The following is a 19,586-nucleotide window of genomic DNA, read 5'->3' as shown; positions in this document are numbered from 1 at the left end:
CAGAGACAAAGGTTTTCTGCTGATGCTGCCTTCTAACTTTGGCATTCAGTTATATTTGGACTTTATTGCATCCCTGATCTGCAAGGTGATCACTTGCAGTTATTCAGTATCAGCCACATTCAGTATAAGGCACAAAAGTGAATTTCCCTAGTATTTTAGGCAAATATTTAATCTTTCTGAGCAGCCACCTATTTTTACACCAAATTTACCTGCACGTATTTTTCAATGGTCTTCAGCACTTCCATATTAAACTGCTTTACTGGAATGTTTGACAGGTCCATGTAACTCAGAAGACTGTAGATTATCTGCAGGAGTGACTGCTGCATAGTGGGAAGCCCCTTTTCCAGAAGCTGTATAGGAGGAAAAGGTGAGTTCAAAATCCTTTTCAAATAAAAAGACACTATAACTATGAATACTTTGACCGGTCTAGCCTGATTGCTTCAGAACTTGGAAGCAAACAGGATTGGCTCTGGTTAGTAGGTGGATGGGAAAACCATAAAGTCAAGCAGGCAATGGCTAACCACTTCTGAACGTCTCTTGCCTACAAAAACCTACTGGGTCGCCATTAGTTGGCTTTGACTTGACAGCACTTCCACCACCACCACCACCACCACCACCACCACCACCACCACCACCACCACCACCACAGCACAAGGACATTTACTGTGTGACTGAATAAAATCAGAGTCCAGCAGCATCTTTAAGACCAACAAAGATTTATGCAAGGTGTAAACTTTCGAGTGCTTGCACTCGAAAGCTCACGCCTTGAATAAATCTTTGTTGGTCTTAAAGGTGCTGCTGGACTCTGATTTTATCGTGCTACTTCAGACCAACAAGGCTACCCATTTGAATCTATCCTTATGTGACTGAAAGTAAGCTGCAATAGCCATTTTGTGGCTAGCTATACCTCTTGTGATTGTGATTCCCTGTCCACCAGGCTGCATCTGAATTCCAAAGGTGCCCATGGACTTAAAAGGGTTGGGGACCCCTGAAGGCCATAGCATGCAACAGTTAGGCATTCTGCTTGCAGAAGATGTGACGTGGAATTCAAGGAGCATAGCACTCACTAGTTCCAGTCTGAACATAATGTAATAAGATACTGCTGGGAAAACTTGGCAGGGAATGATCCTGAGTTAATGTGATGAGGTAAGTTAGAATAATAGGCTAAGCACCCTGAGATACTTTTTAAATCAGGGGTAGTCAACCTGTGGTCCTCCAGATGTCCATGGAGTACAAAGCCCCTGCCAGCAAACACTGGCAGGGGCTCATGGGAATTGTAGTCCATGGACACCTGGAGGACCACAGGTTGACTACCCCTGTTTTAAATGACCCTAGTAATGGGGAACCTATGTGCGCAGTTCCCAGAGGCACTGTTACTCTCACTTCCTCAGCACAGTAGAAGGCAAGTTCAAACTTCTCCTGGCAAAATAATGTACACTTGTTCTACAGATGTTAGCAGATCATAGTTACATGCAGCCTGTTTGCTTACAAATGGAAACGCTCTGGCTTACTAGAGACACAGACAGACAACTATATTTAACTCAGGCAATTTAATTTTAATATCCCGCAGCCTTAGTACTTAGCCCTATCTGGTACTCCAGCCACTTCAAACTCATTATAAGAAACACACTTCCTGATTCTGGTTTGACACAAAGTTGTTCACATGTATTTATTTTATCTTCCTAAATCAAGTCATTGCTAATTTCCAGCCTGAGAGTATAATTTTGAAGCCAGTACTCTGAAAAACTGGTTCAAGGGTGATAAAAAGGGATGACTAGTAAAAAGTACCTCAGCCAAATAGGTAACCATGCTCAGAGTAATGTCCGCAAATGCTTCATGAAGGTAGCGGCAAACCACGTTGACCCATGTTGCGCAATCTCTTGTGTAGCTATGCGTTTTATAAAGGGTCATGACGTGAGCAAGGTTTGACAGCTTTGGGTTCTTTTCTTCTAGACAAACCTAATAATATATGAGAATCAAACTATGTTAAGAGCAAATCAAAAGTAAATTTGAAGCTTAATAGCGTTTGCTACTAAAGACAAAAGGTACCTGAGCAATCCTCTCTGCTATTTCCTTGCAGAACTGATTAGGACTGTCAAAATGCTGAATTAAATGAGGCAGGAGGCATAAGACATTCAATGGAAATCCTGGTGTTAAAGAAGCAAAAGTGTGAGAAAACACAAAGAGTTCAAATTTTATCTTATATGATGATGTTAAAGAAAGGCATTTCAAAATTACAACACACATGACACACAAACACTTGACAATCAGTTCAACACATGATCAATCCCTTTTCTCCATTTTCAGGGCACTATTGAAAAACAGCTAGTAGTTTATTATATGCACAAAATGTAACTAAATAACATATTTGAATAGAATCCTTAATATTGAATGCAGACAAATGAATGGATTTAAAATGAAAGCACTGTTATCTGGCAGTCATGAAGAAAGGGGATTGCTGGTTAAGTGAACATTCCACACACTCACGGTTATTGCTCTGCCTTGCCTCTTACCCAGAGGAAACTGAAGTGATCCAACCCCGTCCCACTGGGAACACCCTGCCAAAAACTCCCGTGCCTGATAGAACTCTATCCTTTCCCCTGAGCTATCCTGGCTGGCAGGCAGGCAGGCAGGGCCAGCTGCTCAGGAGCCCTCCAGAAGAGCTGGATCCCAACAGCTCCAGGAAAGATGGGGGGTCAAGTAACAGCACCATTTATTAGAAGCTCAGCAATGGCCAGAGGCAACAACAGGTCAGCTGAAGAGGTTGGGACTGGAGCTTGTGTGCCTGAAGATATAAGGATATGGTTGCTGAGAGGGAGGGGAGGTTATCTTCTGGGTATCTGCCTGCTAACTGAGCATTCAGAATAATCAAGTGTCAATCAACACACATGAACACATGAATGAGAACCTCAGTCCATCAAAGTCAATACTGTCTACTCAGACTGGTAGTAGCTCTCCAGGATCTCAGGCAAATATCTTTCACATCATCTACTACCAGATCTTTTAACTGGGGATTTGAATGCGGGACCTGCTGCACACCAAGTGGATGCTCTGCAACTGAGTCTCAACCCACTCCTTAATAACAAAGCTTTCGTTGAACTGTATCTTCATTTAAAGAGAAGAGATTAAATATATACACATACTAGCAAGAAAGCCCATTGCAAGCAGGAATGCAATGGGCACTAGGAACCAGGGGACACCGGGAGGTGGAGATCTCTCTCTTTCCCTCTCCCTGCATGTCTTGGTGTGCCTTGCAGCAGAAGGCATAGCAGGTAATGAGGGCTGGTTTGTAGGAGGGAAGGAGGGCTGGTGTACAGTTTGGGCAGCTCTCTCTGTCTGTCTCTCTCTCCCTCCGTCGCAGCAGGGGTGTCTCTCTCTGTGTCTCTGTCAGCAGCTTGGGGCAGTTCTCTCTGCCTCCCTCACACCTGGAGCGATAAGAGGGAATGAGGGCTTGTATTTGGTCTGGCAGGGCTCCGTATGTCTCTCTCTGTCTCTGGTGTGTCTGAGAGGAATGTGGCTAGCGTCCAGTGAGGGAGGGAGGTGCATTGCTGGCTGCACCCTGATTGGCTCTATTCCAGCTTGGACAGCTGGACACATCCCACCCCTGAGGCTGTTTCACAAGTATATAGAGGAACCATGGATAAGGATGAAAGGAAATTACCTATAGCTTGGGAAGAATCCACCATGGAGACGCGAGACACGGGGGTCAACAAGCTGAAGAGCTGTAGTGTGAGGTCAGTGGTGGTCAGGGAAGTGAAGCCTTTAAGCAGCAGCTGCTGGAGTCCTGAGAAGTCTGTCCACTTCAGCTGTCCTTGTAGCTTTTCTAATTTATCTCTGTTTTCCACTTTATCCAGTGGTAAATGAACAAGCAGCTTGTTCAGCAGCCTCAGTGCCATGAGATATTCAAATTCAAAGTCAGATTCCATTAAAGCCACAGCGACCCAAAAGATGGTGGCCAACAGGTTGGTTGGGTTGTTAATATTGTTGGGATCCGTGAGGCTGTCTTTTAAAGAAGAGGAGCTTCTAGTTTTGGGAGAGAGACCCTGCTGGGTACAGGCTTGTATTCTGTCCAAAGTTGCACTTCGAGGGGGATCAGAAGATCGGTCCACATCACCAAATTTTTTGGGCACAGAGAAGCTCCTTTGGTGTCTACTACGCTCGGCAGTGTTGCCGCTTGCAGCCCCAGGACTGACATTAAGCTGTCCTGTGCTCTTCCGATTGGCAGTCAGTTTTGAGCTTGATGTTAAATCTGGAGAAGATGAACTGAAGGGAAAAAATAATAATTTCTTTGAATCCATAATAGTAAACAAAGTTCCAGTGAGTAGCCAAAGAAGTAAAAAAGTTGATTGGCAGGTCACAGAAAAACAAGTTTTATACTTTCACAATTTTTCTATGTGCTGGATGAAATTAGTCTCCTAAGTGGTGGAGAAGATCAGGGATTGTCCTAGTTATAGCAACACTATGGAATCCTTTAAGTCAGGGGAAGTCAACCTGTGGTCCTCCAGATGTCCACGGACTACAATTCCCATAAGCCCCTGCCAGCGTTTGCTGGCAGGGGCTCATGGGAATTGTAGTCCATGGACATCTGGAGGACCACAGGTTGACTACCGCTGCTTTTAAGTGGAATCCCACCGCAAATACAAAGCACTTCCCAACAAAGGGTCCATGGGGAGCACCTTCTATTCATACTTTATTGTATAAGCAAGTAGGAGAATTACAGTGCATTCTTAGATGCAGTTGGGTAGTCGTATTGGTCTAAAGCAATAGAACAAAGTGTGAATCCGGTTGCACCTTTAAGACCAACGCAGTTTGATTCAAGGGATAAGCTTCCATGTGCATGCACATTTCTTATATTCAGAATTAAACTTCCTTAGTCTTAAACATGCCACTGTACTCCAATTTTTGTTTTAATGTAATCCCTTTCCACTGGAGTTAAGAAAGGTCTAAATTTTCCTCGGGTCGGCACTGCTAGTCATTATACCATGGCTACTGTCAGAAATTTGTATTGAGAATAAATTTGGAAAGTCTCCAGGTAAAATCTGTGCTAATTTGCTTCTGAGCACATTTGGTTGCGTGAAATGGTACAGGGAAGGAGCAAGCCAGGGCAGGGGGCTGGAAGGGTGGCCTCTTTAAAGAGGACCTGCAGCAAGCCAGGAAGGAGGAAGTATCCCTGCTCAGCACTGTGGAAAAGCAGAAGGTCCAGAAGGATAGGGGAATAAGCTTATAAAACCCTTCCCCTCTCCAATATTTTGCAGGCCTTCCACTGCATGCTGCAGAAAGTGCAATGCAGCTTTGACCAGGGAGAGCACTAAACTTACTAAGGGACTGCAAAGGTGGCTTATTCTAGGAGCATATGTAGCATGTTCCCTGTGGTTTGGGGACCTTCACAATGTAATTGTTACGGGATCTTGATACTTCTGCAGCTTCAGGACTGTAAGAGCAAAAAAGAAGAAGCTGTCAGTTGCTTTCGAAGTTCCAACTATCCATTGTAAAGGTGCCCTGATGTTACAGCCCAGGAATAACAACAGCAAACTTTAGTTCAGGGGTAGTCAAACTGCGGCCTTCCAGATGTCCATGGACTACAATTCCCAGGAGCCCCTGCCAGCGTTCGCTGGCAGGGGCTCCTGGGAATTGTAGTCCATGGACATCTGGAGGGCCGCAGTTTGACTACCCCTGCTCTAGTTAGTTGATTTATGTACTCTTAAAGTTTCTTCTGTAAATGTGGGTTGAGTGGAATTGGTTAGGTCCCAGCCTTCTTGTGTTGCTTAGAAGGAGGCAGAATTCTGGACTAATCTGCTGAGGGAGATTTTTCAGAAAGGAACTTTCCGATGAGAAAAGAAAAGTCTTACCGAGATAAAACTGTCAAAAGATCACTGTTCTTCAGGCAATCATACAAATTGTCCACAGTAGCCTCCAAAGTAAGAAGTGCCTCCATAACATAGCCCTGCAAGTATATATAAATGCAATAAATTCAGGATAAATGTTCTGTTCACACACAGGAGGAGGATTTTAGCCACAATCAATAATTATATTAACCATCATCTCTGACATCTCATCCCAGTAGCCAATATGACCACTGTAGCTCCCATTTAATTAGTTAATTGTGAATTGATCTGTGAGTCTTTTAGAATTACCTGTGACATTGATAGAACACTTCTGGTAAGAGGCCAACACACTATACATTTTGTTGAGAAGAAAAGCTGATTAATTCATTGTGCAGAGTTATACCCTTCTAAGCCCAATGAAATCAAAGTAGGCAGCTGTGCCCAGGACTCTACTGTCACTTCAAACATAAATTAGCAAAGGCATCTCTTCTTGTTCAAACAATCATGTTCTGCATAAACACAGATGCACCTGATTACATTGTGATGCTGGGTCATGATGGTTGTCCGAGGAGGAGGAGGAGTTGGTTCTTATATGCCGCATTTCTCTATCCGAAGGAGTCTCAAAACAGCTCACAATCACCTTCCCTTTCCTCTCCCCACAACAGACACCCTGTGAGGGAGGTGAGACTGAGAGAGCCCCAATATTACTGATCAGCCACAACAGCTTTCTCAGTGCCGTGGAGAGCCCAAGGTCACCCAGCTAGCTGCATGTGGGGGAGTGCAGAACCAAACCCAGCATGCCAGATTAGAAGTCTGCACTTCTCACCACTACACCAAGCTGATACCAATTCTAATTATTTGTTTGTTGCTTCCTAATGCTTGACTCTGTGTAAATGGGTTGAATAGAGCAGATAAGGCAATCTTGTCTGAGGGATTTCAGTTCTTCCTGTCTGTACTGCTCCCAGAGTCACAGGTAATAGTAGCTGCTGTCAGATCATATGGGACAACCTATCACTTCAATCTTGTAGAACTACAGTCGTGCAGGAAGGGCAACCCAAGATTATGTCTTCCTTGACAGCTTCTGCACCATGAAATCATTGTCTAACATAGCCTGGAGACTCAGAATTATTCTTCGTGCATTATAAACAAAAGGTCTGTTACAAAGAAAATATGAAAGCATGACTTCCAAAATAAATGCCTCAGTACAAGGTCATAAGAAAAATAATTCGGTATTTTTCTTCTGGTTGTCTTGATATTTATCATGATTCTTTCAGAATTTCTGCAAGAAACAAGGATGCCTTTCTACAGGCAAAGGTGCATTTAATCATCTTGGACTGGTGAGCCAGTTGTGACCTTTCCTGGGTGAGAAATACCTTGCAACAGTCGAGTATGCCCTGGTATCATCTAGAGCAGTGGTCCCCAACCTTTTTATCACCAGGGACCGGTCAACACTTGACAATTTTACTGAGGCCCCGGGGAGTAGTCTTTTTCTGAGGGACGTCACCGCCGCCTGACCCCTGCTCCACTTGCTTTCCTGCTGGTGTCCCTGACTTCCCGCCGCCCTCTGGGGGGCGCTGCCAGCAGCAGCTTCGCAGTGCCACACCGAGGGAGAGCCCCAGCTATGGCAGCCGCCGCAGAACACTAAAGGTGAGCCGGCGGCAGAGTGGCAGGGTAGCCTCCAGGCTGTCTGGAAACTACTGCTGGTACTGTTATTGACCTTTAAATCCTGATATGATATGAGGCCTTCTCCCATATGTTCCTACCCATCCACTCATCCTCCAAGGCCGTCCTTTCTCAGACCCCACCTTCTGAGACTAGACGAGCAGCAAACCAATAAAACACCTTCTCAGTGTAGCAGCATAAAAGCTTTGGACTTCCCTCTTTAGGGAGGTTCATCTGTCTCCCTCAATTGCTGTCTTCCAAAAGTGGGTGAAGATTTTTTCTCCTGTTTTGTTGGAACACATGAAGCTACCTTCTAATGGACCATTGGTTCATCAAGGTCAATGCTGTCTGCTCAGACTGCCAGTGGCCTCCAAGGTCTCAAGCGGAGTTCTTTCACACCACTTCTTACCTGATCCTTTTAACTGGAGATGGAACCTGGGACCTTCTGCATGGCAGAGGTAGATGTTCTACCACTGAGCTATGGCCCTCCTCCATTTGGCATACCCTCAATAACAGTTATTGGCCCCCTTCCCTGGTTGCGTTGTTATGTGTGTCTATACGTTTTGATTTGTTTCAATAGTTTATATATACTTTTATTTTAAATGGTGTCCTAATGCTTTATTTTTTTTTTAAATGTTTTGAATTTCGGACCTTGGGGACCCTTACTTGGGTAGAAATCTGACACCGAAATGTTTTAAATAAATAAAACAATGCATTCATAAAAACAAATAGGCCATTGCCTTTGTATCACAGGGACTAAATAAACAGCAGTCAAAGTAAATGACATACCTGAATCTCCTCTCCGTGTTCTCCTATAACTTCCACTAATCTTGAAAGGAGATCTGATAATGCATGTGCAGAAAGAGGTTGCTTTAGAGCCCGGAATATCTGGAAAGAACGGCCAGCATAATGTCTGGAGGAACTGGAAAGAGCTGTTTGCAAAGCAATTTCACTAAGATGCTGCTCCAAATGAAAACCTAATCAGAGGGGGGAGGGGGGAAACACTACATTAGTGCTATATTCTTTGAGAGATATTAATGGCTGAGATTAATTCACAATTGAAATTAGAAAGATTAGGCTTCCAGAAGTGGTCAAGAGTTTGGATGAAGAACTATGTGTGATTATCTGTCTACAGGAGAGCAGCTGGACCACATTATCACTATGGACGATCAGAAACAAAAAGCTAAGCAAAGACCTAGAGTTATTTTTCCATTCCTCCTAAGGCTGCTAACTTCGAGGTGGTGGCTGGAGATCTGGGATTACAGCTAAGATCAGTTCACCTGGAGAAAATGGCCATTTTGGAAGGTGGGTTCTATAGCACTGAAGGACCCTCCTCCCCTATCCAAACCCCACCCTCCACTCTCAAAATCTCCCAGTATGTCCCAATCTAGAGCTGGCACTCCGTTCCTACTAAGAATTTAACTAGATGAGATACAGAAAAGCTCCAATTTTCTTACAAATCTGAGGGGGTGGGGCAAGATTTAGACTGAAGTTACAGCTCTGAGTGGGTATGGGGTGTTAACTCTAAACAAACTAGTGCTCTCCAGGTTGCTTTAAGTCCTGATATATGGCTGACCTTAAAGCACTCCCAAAATGCTGATTTCTTCCAGGAAAATAGCAGGGGTGTGTGGATACTGCCATTTTAATATTACAAAGACAGGTGTTAATAAAATCTGATAGTGAGAGGAACAAAGATGGTCTGATATCAAGACAAATGAGAAAACTACTCAACATAACAGAACCGTACCACATATACTTTGTTATTGTCAAATTAGCTATTCTAATGATATTGCAAACAAGAAAATGTGACTTTCACAGGTTAAAAATCTTCATATAATTATTAATTTTAATGCTGAGTCCCCCCCACCCACTTTCTAGTGATGCTCATTAACAAAAACTAAATTTATTAAATACCTGACTTGGAATCTTTAAAGACAGATACAACATGACGCAAGAAATTGGTAAGTTGTTCCGCACTCTTCGTATTCTGGTTTTTGGGAGTGATATCTTCATGACACCAAAGCGGACCAAATGCCCTTAAAACAACAAAGTACACATGTATTTCGTTTAGTACTAAAATGAAAATAGCTACTTTAAAAGCCATACAGTGTAAATGCAATTATACATGAGGATCTGGACACAAATTGATCCAATCCATTTCTTCAGGAGTAAATCAGCTGGAATCCATGCCAACAAGAAGTTGTAACAATAACTTATCAGGTTTGGGTATTGTGTACATTCAGTCTCTGATGTGAAATGAAAATTGAAAGGAAAATATGCCTTTCAATTAACATAGTCAAATTCAAGCTTATATGAAAAACAAATTTTTGAGAAGCTACATGGGCTATGTCTTCTGGATGGCCAACTATTGTGAGGACAATGGCTGTAAGTACAAGATGAAGAAGAAACACAACCCCTCTGCTAAGAAAACCAGTTGAATGGTGACTTGTTGCATTGCAGTTGTTTCAACTTCTGCACTAGCTATTTTCAGACTTGTGGTCAGGGCAGCCAGAATAAAGCATCTTCCAGCCTGCCATGCTGTGGCAGATCCCTCTGCTGCATCCTTGTGGCTGAGCTGGGCAAACCCGATTCCCACTCCCTCCGCTCCAGATAAAGCAGCCGCTGCCCTTAATTATGCAAGCAGCCCCTCTGTCTGGCCAAGTTTCAATATCACTCCACCCCAAAGTTGCCGGGAGTACTTTCTTGCTGCTGGATCAAGATATTTGTGGAAAGTATCTCCAATATTAGCTCAGACATTCTACGAGCTTGTAGACTTAAACGACAGAGCACTTTGTGAAATATAAGTAAGGGGTCCACAACTCTTCACTTTTGGAATTCTGACATATCGTAGGGGTGCAGTGACAAAATGGCTGCCACAGCTTTCCTTCAGTCATAGAGTGAAGATCTTTGTGTTGTGCTGGCAGTTGCTGCCAAACCAACATTTATAAAACATCCTTACAGCCAATCAATTCTTCACTGCAGTCAGAAGTCCATATGATTCCACCCAGTTTCCTAAAATCAGTTTGTGTGCACCATGTTGGGGACCCCTGGTATATGTAAATGTAGTAAAGATCATGAAACCAAATTAAATATAATTGTGGAAGAAGAAGAGTCAGGTTTTATACCCAAGTTTTCACTACCAGAAGGAGTGTCAAAGTGGCTTATAACTGCCTTCCCTTCCACTCCCCACAACAGACACCCGATAAGGTAGGTAGGGCTGAGAGAGCTCTGACAGCACTAGCAGGACTGTGACTAGCCCAAGGTCACCCAGCTGGCTACATGTGGAGGAGTGGGGATTCAAACCTGGATCACCAGATTAGAAGCCGCCGCTCTTAACCACTACACCAAGAATCATGGGAGTCCTGTAAAACAAATGGTGGCCCTGTGGTCAAAATTTTTCTTCTCCATCTCTAATGTCTGTTACAACTTATCCTGCTGAGATTTCCTCTGCCCTTCACTCAGTATTATTGGCAACTGCTGGTGGGATAAGGATTTTATGACAAATCTCAATACAGGACTGACATTTTCATTTCTCATAATGCTTAACTTTGCCTAAAGCTTCTTGAAGCAGCAGCAAACTGCACAAGCATCTGTAGCAAGCCAAGAACTCAAATATAATACAGAACACATACATCACAAAGAAATATTTTTCTTGCTTTTCATTTTCCAAATTACCCTTATTCCTTCAAAAATAGACATTTCTGTCCATCATTTTAAAAAGCATTCCCAAGCTTTAAATGACATCTTATTGAAAGTGCTAGTCCCAAAAGGCACCAGCAGGTGATTTTCTACAGTTAAAGGACTTGGGAAGATATATATTTGGATGCAATGTTGCAATTAAATGCCACTAAAGACTTAAAGAGTAGGGATTCCCCTTAGGGGTTCTCCTTATTAAAGCAAGCGGACAATCTGACAGCTCTTCTTACTCTTGAAGCATATATCGGGAGAGACAAAGGAAAACAACCTTGTCTCTTCAGCAGCAAGAACTCCTGAAGCAAATACATCAAATCACCAGCTGTGAATGCAATTTTTGCACCACCATGTCCCTTGTTTTTTCTTGGCCTGGAAAGTGGCTATTTGTCCTTGGCTTGGGAATGATACTTGTGAGTTTTCCTGAACCATGGTACCTACCTGCCTGGCGTTTGCAGATTCTGAACCAATTAATTCGAAACACAGACACCCTGTTTTCTTTGTTTCTCCTCCCACCCACTCTTTTTCTGCCAGCATTGTTCTTAATGATTTTCTGCAACTTTGGCCACACTTTAAACTCCAATGGTAACACAGCACCCACTCTTAATTTTGTATACATGTTTTCCGCAGATTTACCAGATGCAGGGCTTCTGGAATTGACAACTGAGAGCACGTGGAGAGAGCTACTGGGGAGAGTTGCTGCTGACCAGTACTTCCACTGCCTAGACATTACAATGGACCTCCAGGACACTCATCCCATCATCTGCAGTGAGTGTGACATGATTGCCTTCCTCCCAGAAGACAAGATGGACTACAGCTGCCCCAAGTGTAAACTGGTAAGACTTTTGGAGGAAAAGATTAGGGCACTAGAAAACAGAATTATTACTCTGACCCAAAGTAAGAAAGGGGAGGAGTTCGTAGTCCAGAGCTCTGCAACATGGAATAAAGAGAATAAAGAGAATACAACCAGTCCTGAAGAGGACAAGGAGATTGACCACAATAGGGAGCCTCTGCAGGCAGTTCGGAAAAAGACTGAACGGCGAAGGGCGAGACAGTTCTCGGGGCCTTTGGAGCTCCAGAATAGATTTCAGGCCCTTGCAGAGGAGGTGCAAGGGTCAACAAGGGAAGAGGTCCCAAAACAAACTCTAAGACAAAGGGAAGAGGCCACGGGGACAGAAGGAAATGGAGTTGAGAAGAAAAAAAAAAGGAGAGTACTGGTAATTGGAGACTCCCTGCTAAGAGGAATGGATCGCCATGTGGCTGGGCCCGACCCCCTAACCCGAGAGGTGTGTTGCTTGCCAGGGGCGAAAATTAAAGATGTTTCAGAAAGGCTGCCCAAACTCCTCAAATCTACAGATCGCTACCCATTTGTGATGGTCCATGTGGGAACGAATGACATGTCCCTGAATACCATCGCTCCTATTAAAAAAGACTATCAAGATCTGGGGAGGAAGCTCAAGCAAATGGGGGCACAAGTGGTATTCTCTTCAATCTTGCCTGTCAAGGGAAGAGGAATGTGTCGGGAGAGGAAGATAATGGAGGTGAATCACTGGCTGCGTAGTTGGTGCCGGCAGGAGAGATTTGGTTTCTGGGACCATGGGATAGGCTTTCTTGAGGAAGGCCTACTAGCACCTGATGGACTGCACTTATCGAAACTGGGGAAGAATGTGTTTGGCAGGAACCTGGGGAGATTCATCAGGAGAGCTTTAAACTAAAGCCACTAGGGGAAGGAGACGATCAACATAGGGAGTGTATGGAAGGAAAACTATCGAAGGCAGCCCAACCGGCAAGGCCAGCTCATAGGGAACCAAAAGTAAAAGGATTCAGATGTCTTTATACTAACGCCCGAAGCATGGGCAATAAAAAGGAAGAGCTGGAACTTCTCATGCTGATGGAAAGGTATGATCTAGTAGGCATCACAGAAACTTGGTGGAATGATTCTCATGACTGGAATGTAATGGTGGATGGATATGAACTGTTCAGAAAAAACAGAATAGATCGAAGAGGTGGAGGAGTGGCACTGTATGTGAAGAAAGGGCTTACCTGTCAGGAAATTCTAGTGAAGGAGAGCATATCTACAGTGGAAAGCATCTGGGTGAAAATAAGCGAGGGGAAAACAAACAGTGTGGTGGTTGGTGTCTGCTACCGACCGCCTGACCAACGAGAGGATGTGGATGCTGCACTTTGTGAGCAGCTTGAGAAAATATCCAAACGGCAGGACCTTGTCATCATGGGTGACTTCAATTTCCCAGATGTGTGCTGGGAAACAAACTCTGCGAAGCGTCCTCAGTCATGCAAGTTTCTGACCTGCCTGGCTGACAATTTCATTTATCAAATGGTAGATGAACCCACAAGAGGTTCAGCCATACTGGACTTAATACTGACCAACAGGCAAGAGTTGGTGGATGAGGTGAAGGAGGTGGGGACCCTAGGGGGAAGTGACCATGTCCTCATAGAATTCCTTTTGAGATGGGGAGCCAAGGAAGCTTGTAGCCAGACGCGGATGTTGGATTTTCGTAGGGCAAACTTTAATAAACTCAGAGACATGATGAGTGTCATACCATGGACGAGAATGCTGGAAGGGAAGGGAGCATGTGGTGGGCGCTACTCAAACAAGAGCTATTGCATGCTCAATCAATGACTATTCCAGAAATACGAAAACACTGCAGGAGCTCTAAGAAGCCTATTTGGATGAACAGAGAACTTCAAGAGGAACTAAGAAAGAAAAGGAAAATGTTCAGGAAATGGAGGGAAGGACAGAGCTCTAAAGAAGAGTACCTACAGGTTACTAGGCACTGTAGATCAATCATCAGAAAGGCCAAAGCTGAGAGTGAGCTAAGATTGGCCAGGGAAGCCCATTGTAACAAGAAAAGATTTTTCAGTTACGTGAGGAGCAAACGTAAAGTAAAGGAGGCAATAGGCCCGCTGTTGGGTGCGGATGGACAAACTCTAACGAAAGATGCAGAGAAAGCAGAAAGGCTTAGTGCCTATTTTACATCTGTTTTTTCCCACAGGTCAAAGTGTTTAGGCACATCTAGAGATGGCTGTAGCCAAAGGATAGTGTCTGGGTGGCAGGTTAACATGGATAGAGAGGTGGTCGAGAGGCATTTAGCTGCACTGGATGAGTTCAAATCCCCTGGTCCAGATGAAATGCACCCGAGAGTACTCAAAGAACTTTCCAGAGAACTTGCACAGCCCTTGTCCATTATCTTCGGAACCTCTTTAAGGACTGGAGATGTCCCGGAGGACTGGAAAAGAGCAAACGTTATTCCGATCTTCAAAAAAGGGAGGAAGGATGACCCGGGAAACTACAGACCAGTGAGTCTGACCTCTGTTGTGGGGAAGATAATGGAGCAGATATTAAAGGGAGCGATCTGCAAACATCTGGAGGACAATTTGGTGATCCAAGGAAGTCAGCATGGATTTGTCTCCAACAGGTCCTGCCAGACCAACCTAGTTTCCTTTTTTGACCAAGTAACAGGTTTGCTGGATCGGGGAAATTTGGTTGATGTCATTTACTTGGATTTTAGTAAAGCTTTTGACAAGGTTCCCCATGATGTTCTGATGGATAAGTTGAAGGACTGCAATCTGGATTTTCAGATCGTTAGGTGGATAGGGAATTGGTTAGAGAACCGCATTCAAAGAGTTGTTGTCAATGGTGTTTCATCAGACTGGAGAGAGGTGAGTAGCGGGGTACCTCAGGGTTCGGTGCTCGGCCCGGTACTTTTTAACATATTTATTAATGATCTAGATGAGGGGGTGGAGGGACTACTCATCAAGTTTGCAGATGACACCAAATTGGGAGGACTGGCCAATACTCCGGAAGATAGAGACAGAGTTCAACGAGATCTGAACACAATGGAAAAATGGGCAAATGAGAACAAGATGCAATTTAATAAGGATAAGTGTAAAGTTCTGCATCTGGGTCAGAAAAATGAAAAGCATGCCTACTGGATGGGGGATACGCTTCTAGGTAGCACTGTGTGTGAACGAGACCTTGGGGTACTTGTGGATTGTAAACTAAACATGAGCAGGCAGTGTGATGCAGCGGTAAAAAAGGCAAATGCCATTTTGGGCTGTATCAACAGAGGCATCACATCAAAATCACAAGATGTCATAGTCCCATTGTATACGGCACTGGTCAGACCACACCTGGAGTACTGTGTGCAGTTCTGGAGGCCTCACTTCAAGAAGGACATCGATAAAATTGAAAGGGTACAGAGGAGAGCGACGAAGATGATCTGGGGCCAAGGGACCAAGCCCTATGAAGATAGGTTGAGGGACTTGGGAATGTTCAGCCTGGAGAAAAGGAGGTTGAGAGGGGACATGATAGCCCTCTTTAAGTATTTGAAAGGTTGTCACTTGGAGGAGGGCAGGATGCTGTTTCTGCTGGCTGCAGAGGAAAGGACACGCAGTAATGGGTTTAAACTTCAAGTACAACGATATAGGCTAGATATCAGGAAAAAGTTTTTCTCAGTCAGAGTCGTTTAGCAGTGGAATAGGCTGCCTAAGGAGGTGGTGAGCGCCCCCTCACTGGAAGTCTTCAAGCAAAGGTTGGATACACACTTTTCTTGGGTGCTTTAGGATGCTTAGGGCTAATCCTGCGTTGAGCAGGGGGTTGGACTAGATGGCCTGTATGGCCCCTTCCAACTCTATGATTCTATGATTCTATGATTCTATGATAGGTGTACAGCCCAAGTTACATATTAGTTCTGCCAACAAAAAAACTCCAAAAAATTGGTGATGGCATCACTGATGTGACCCCCCTTGGACTGGGCCCACTAGCTCAAAACTGTGAAAGCTCAAAAGTGCTTTACTGTATTCTACACCTGCTGGACTTGAAATAGAGATTTGTCATGTTTTATACATAATTACATCTTCCCAGTCATCACAAATATAGTGCATTGTTGTTGTTTATAACCTCTGTTGGGTTGTTATTGTTGTATATTGTATATTGTACATGACTCGTTCCATCTATCCCCTATGATGTTGTATGTAAACCGCCCTGAACCATATGGAAGGGCGGTATAGAAATCAAATCAAATCAAATCAAAAATAAAATAAAATTTTATTACTATGGAAGGTTATTCTCCCAAAGCTGTTTACTGAACAGATTCCTCTTAGCTCTTTGCACCAGTTTTATTTTAAAAGAAGATACAGTTTATTCTTATTTTGGAAAACATTTGGGCATTTAAGACTAGGAGACTGTTTGACATCTGTGCTGCAATGCAGGTTTCAGCTAATTAAAAAAGTCAGAATCTTTCACAAAATATGGTCTGTCTCTGATTACCTGGTGGTCAGAAACTCAATTAACTTGTTTGCTTTTTCATCCGTCTCCACAGCTGTGTCTATGTCTTCTATCTCCTGGGTGATCTGTGGGAGATTCCCACTGCTCCCTCCAAGGCTGATACTGGAGGAGGTGGAGCTAGAGCTGAGGCCGGAGTCTGGCACAGGAGAAGACTGATACTCCCTCAGAAAGTCAAAGCCACCTGGCAGCAAGAGAAAAGAGGAAGATAAACATGGAATGTACCACACCTAGGTTTGCCAGCTGGCCTGGATAAAAATGTCCTGTCTGGTTATCAGAAGCTTAATGGGATGGTATTTACCAGGCAACACCGTGAAAATCTTCAGCTGCCCATTTCCATGCCCTAAATCTCTCTATTAAAGTGACAGGACATTTTTTCCCCTTTTGGTCAACTGGCAACCCTATCCACATCTGAGGTCATAACTTTAGAAGGAAGACATTTATTTAGTTCAAGAGACTTCTATGTTACCTATCCATGGAAGCACTGAAGGTGTCTTTCAACAATAAAACAGACAAGTGTAAGCATTTCACTACATTTAACGGGCACGGAAATCCCCCGTCTCCATGAGAAATTTCTCCTTTTCATACTTCAGCTCCAAGTTTATTTTTCTCCAAATAGCTCTTCCCATCCTACAGCTGCCTACTACCTTACACAAAGGTCTGCACTCCACTTGCATAGGCTGCCTCCCTATCTTGCGACGGAAATTGATGTGATATGTCACAAATCAATCATCCAGATGCTAACGTTTATTTTTATCTGCTCTCTCCCAGATTAGCTCCAAATATGTTGATGTTTTTCCAGGAATGCAAAACTCAGAACCAAATATTCTAGATTTGGTGTGACAAGAGCTACATTCAGAGCAACTCCGTGTCACAGAAGAAAATTGCACAAGTGATATTTTTGGTTCTATTTTGCATGTTTTCACCCTAGTTTATCATCTCATTTTATCGTTTGTACACAGCATTATCTCCAAAATATGCAATTAGGTCTAGCCTAAGGCATCTTGTTATTCTTGGCCAAGTATTTCCGGTAGACAAAGAAATCATGCATTTAACTATTGGTGGCAAAGTTAGTGCTCAAGCTAAAGCAACATTAAGCAAGCAGTCATGCCGTGTGGGAGTATTTTTCAACAATGCAAACTAAGATGGCTCTATGCTGTATGAAAAAGTCCCAACCAAATGAAGCGGGTCATAGGACAAAATCCTCCAGGTTGGCTACATCCATTCAGATGCAGTCCCATTCTATAAGAGATCACTTAATGGGAAAGCAACCCCCCATATGGCTGCATAACAAGGTCTAAACTTGTGATCCAGCGGTTAACAGCGACGGGCTCTAAACTTGAGAGCTGGGCTGGATTCTCCACTCCTCCACATGCAGCCAGCTGGGTGACCTTAGGCTAGCCACAGACCTGTTAGGGCTGTTTTCACAGAGCATTTCTGTCAGAGCTGTGTCAGCCCCACCTACCACACAGGGTATCTGTTGTGGGGAGAGGAAAAGAAGGCAATTGTAAGACTCCTCTGGATAGTGAAAGTTGGGGTAGAAAAACCAACTCTTCTTCTAAACAGAATAAGAGTTGGTTCTTATGTGCTGCTTTTCTCTCCCAGAAGGAGTTTCAAAGTGGCTTACAATCACCTTCCCTTTCCTTTCCCCACAACCCCAGCTAGCAATTCAGAAATTGTGATATACATTTATGACACACTTCCCTACTCAGAAATTAATTTGCCCCCCAAACTGAAACGTTTCCTCAGAGACTGTGGTAGCCTAATATCATGGTTTTCTTTGTTAGGAAAATGAAACTCAATGTCCCACCCTGTCGCTGTTAGATCTTTTTAGCTTTAATCAGCCCTGGAACCTTGTGGGAAGGTGTAGGGCCATTGTTTCTTCAATGTCTTTATAACAACAAAAAATTAAACATTTTATTTTACAAAGAGGAAAGGTAGTTGGAAAGAGGAATCAAGGGTTTTTAAATACAAATAAATTATTTTACAGTTTCCAATACTTAGTTACAGGCTTTTAAAGTGGTTCATATGTTTTCCCTTCAGATATTAAGAATTCTTTTAAGCTGAGAGGTTTTGTTACTGTGTTTATCCCAATACCCACTGGTTTTCTTTTATCTTTGTCTTTTGAGTTCCCCTGGTTCCCAGAAAGTGGACACTCTTAACTTATACCTCCACTTTCTCCCAATACCTATTGGGTGTGTGGATGTGTGAGTGAGTGAGTGAGTGAGTGAGTGAGTGAGTGAGTGAGTGAGTGAGTTGGAGATCCTATACAGTGGTGGTCCCCAACTACCGGCTGAGGCCTGGTGCCGGGCCGCGGCTCTCTCTCCCTGCCCCCCCCCCACAGTAAGAAACTTCCCAGGCCGTAAGCAAATTGGCCGCAAAAGCAGCCAATTAGCTTGCAGCTTGGCAAGCTTCTTTTGGTGGGGGGGAGGGAAGCAGGGCTGCACATGCACAGCCGCGCAATTGCCCTCCCTACCGCCGCTGGTCCGCAGCCTTAAAAAGGTTGCGGACCACTGCTATACAGGGATCCTCCTTCTCTTCCTTAGAAGGATCCTCTTTCCAATTTGGCCTAATTTGCGAGTTAACACCTGACTGTCCAAATTCTAACAAGACCGTCACACGTTTCTTCATCCAGACGGTTTGCCCCAGTTTTCACCTCACTGTGCACCAGAACAATGGGGACAAAAAGTTGTGCCAACCCCTGGTCGCTGCCGACATTGTCAGGAAACAGCATTAAAACCTGCTAACAATGAGAGGCTGGGCAGGAGCAAATTCCTTGTGCAGAAATAATCACAGACTGAAACCAGATTCAGAATGACTTCCATCCATCCCACAGCTAGAATATCAACTCCCATTCAGATGTTTCTGGTCAGTCAGAAGGCTCAGAGCAGTCTGTGGTTCTGACACTGTCTGATTGAGGATTTTTAACCTGTCACTAATGGTTGCTGTTGTTTCAGACTTAGAACCTTGTTTTCTAAGTGCTGCCCACACCGCAGTACAAAGAATAAAGAACAAAAATCATGTTTCTTAGGTACATCCAATAAATCAAAACATAATGCATCCTAAAAGAATCTTTGTGCAAAATTCTTCTTCTATAATTTTGT

The 19,586-nt window shown here is 43.8% G+C and overlaps 1 protein-coding gene across 9 annotated transcripts in view; it reads right to left on the bottom strand.

Annotated features, from left to right (window-relative positions):
• The window catches only part of FRY (FRY microtubule binding protein), a 223,475-nt gene that overhangs the window by 39,309 nt on the left and 164,580 nt on the right, over positions 1-19,586 (bottom strand). For all 9 annotated transcript variants that reach the window (XR_013231780.1, XM_077341830.1, XM_077341829.1 and 6 more), the window contains 8 exons: positions 16,468-16,666; positions 9,402-9,523; positions 8,277-8,464; positions 5,850-5,944; positions 3,662-4,263; positions 2,050-2,147; positions 1,789-1,959; positions 210-350 (listed from right to left, as the gene is read on the bottom strand). Coding sequence is in view for 8 of the 9 variants with exons in the window: in XM_077341830.1 (XP_077197945.1) it covers positions 210-350; positions 1,789-1,959; positions 2,050-2,147; positions 3,662-4,263; positions 5,850-5,944; positions 8,277-8,464; positions 9,402-9,523; positions 16,468-16,666 (1,616 nt within the window). In the remaining variant the exon portion in view is untranslated. The remainder of the gene's footprint in view (positions 1-209; positions 351-1,788; positions 1,960-2,049; positions 2,148-3,661; positions 4,264-5,849; positions 5,945-8,276; positions 8,465-9,401; positions 9,524-16,467; positions 16,667-19,586) is intronic.

This window comes from Paroedura picta, chromosome 6, assembly GCF_049243985.1.
Source record: "Paroedura picta isolate Pp20150507F chromosome 6, Ppicta_v3.0, whole genome shotgun sequence".
NCBI classification, from domain to species: Eukaryota; Metazoa; Chordata; class Lepidosauria; order Squamata; family Gekkonidae; genus Paroedura; species Paroedura picta.
The sequence above is the reverse complement of the archived record's forward strand: the minus strand, read 5'-3'. Positions and strand labels throughout refer to the sequence as shown.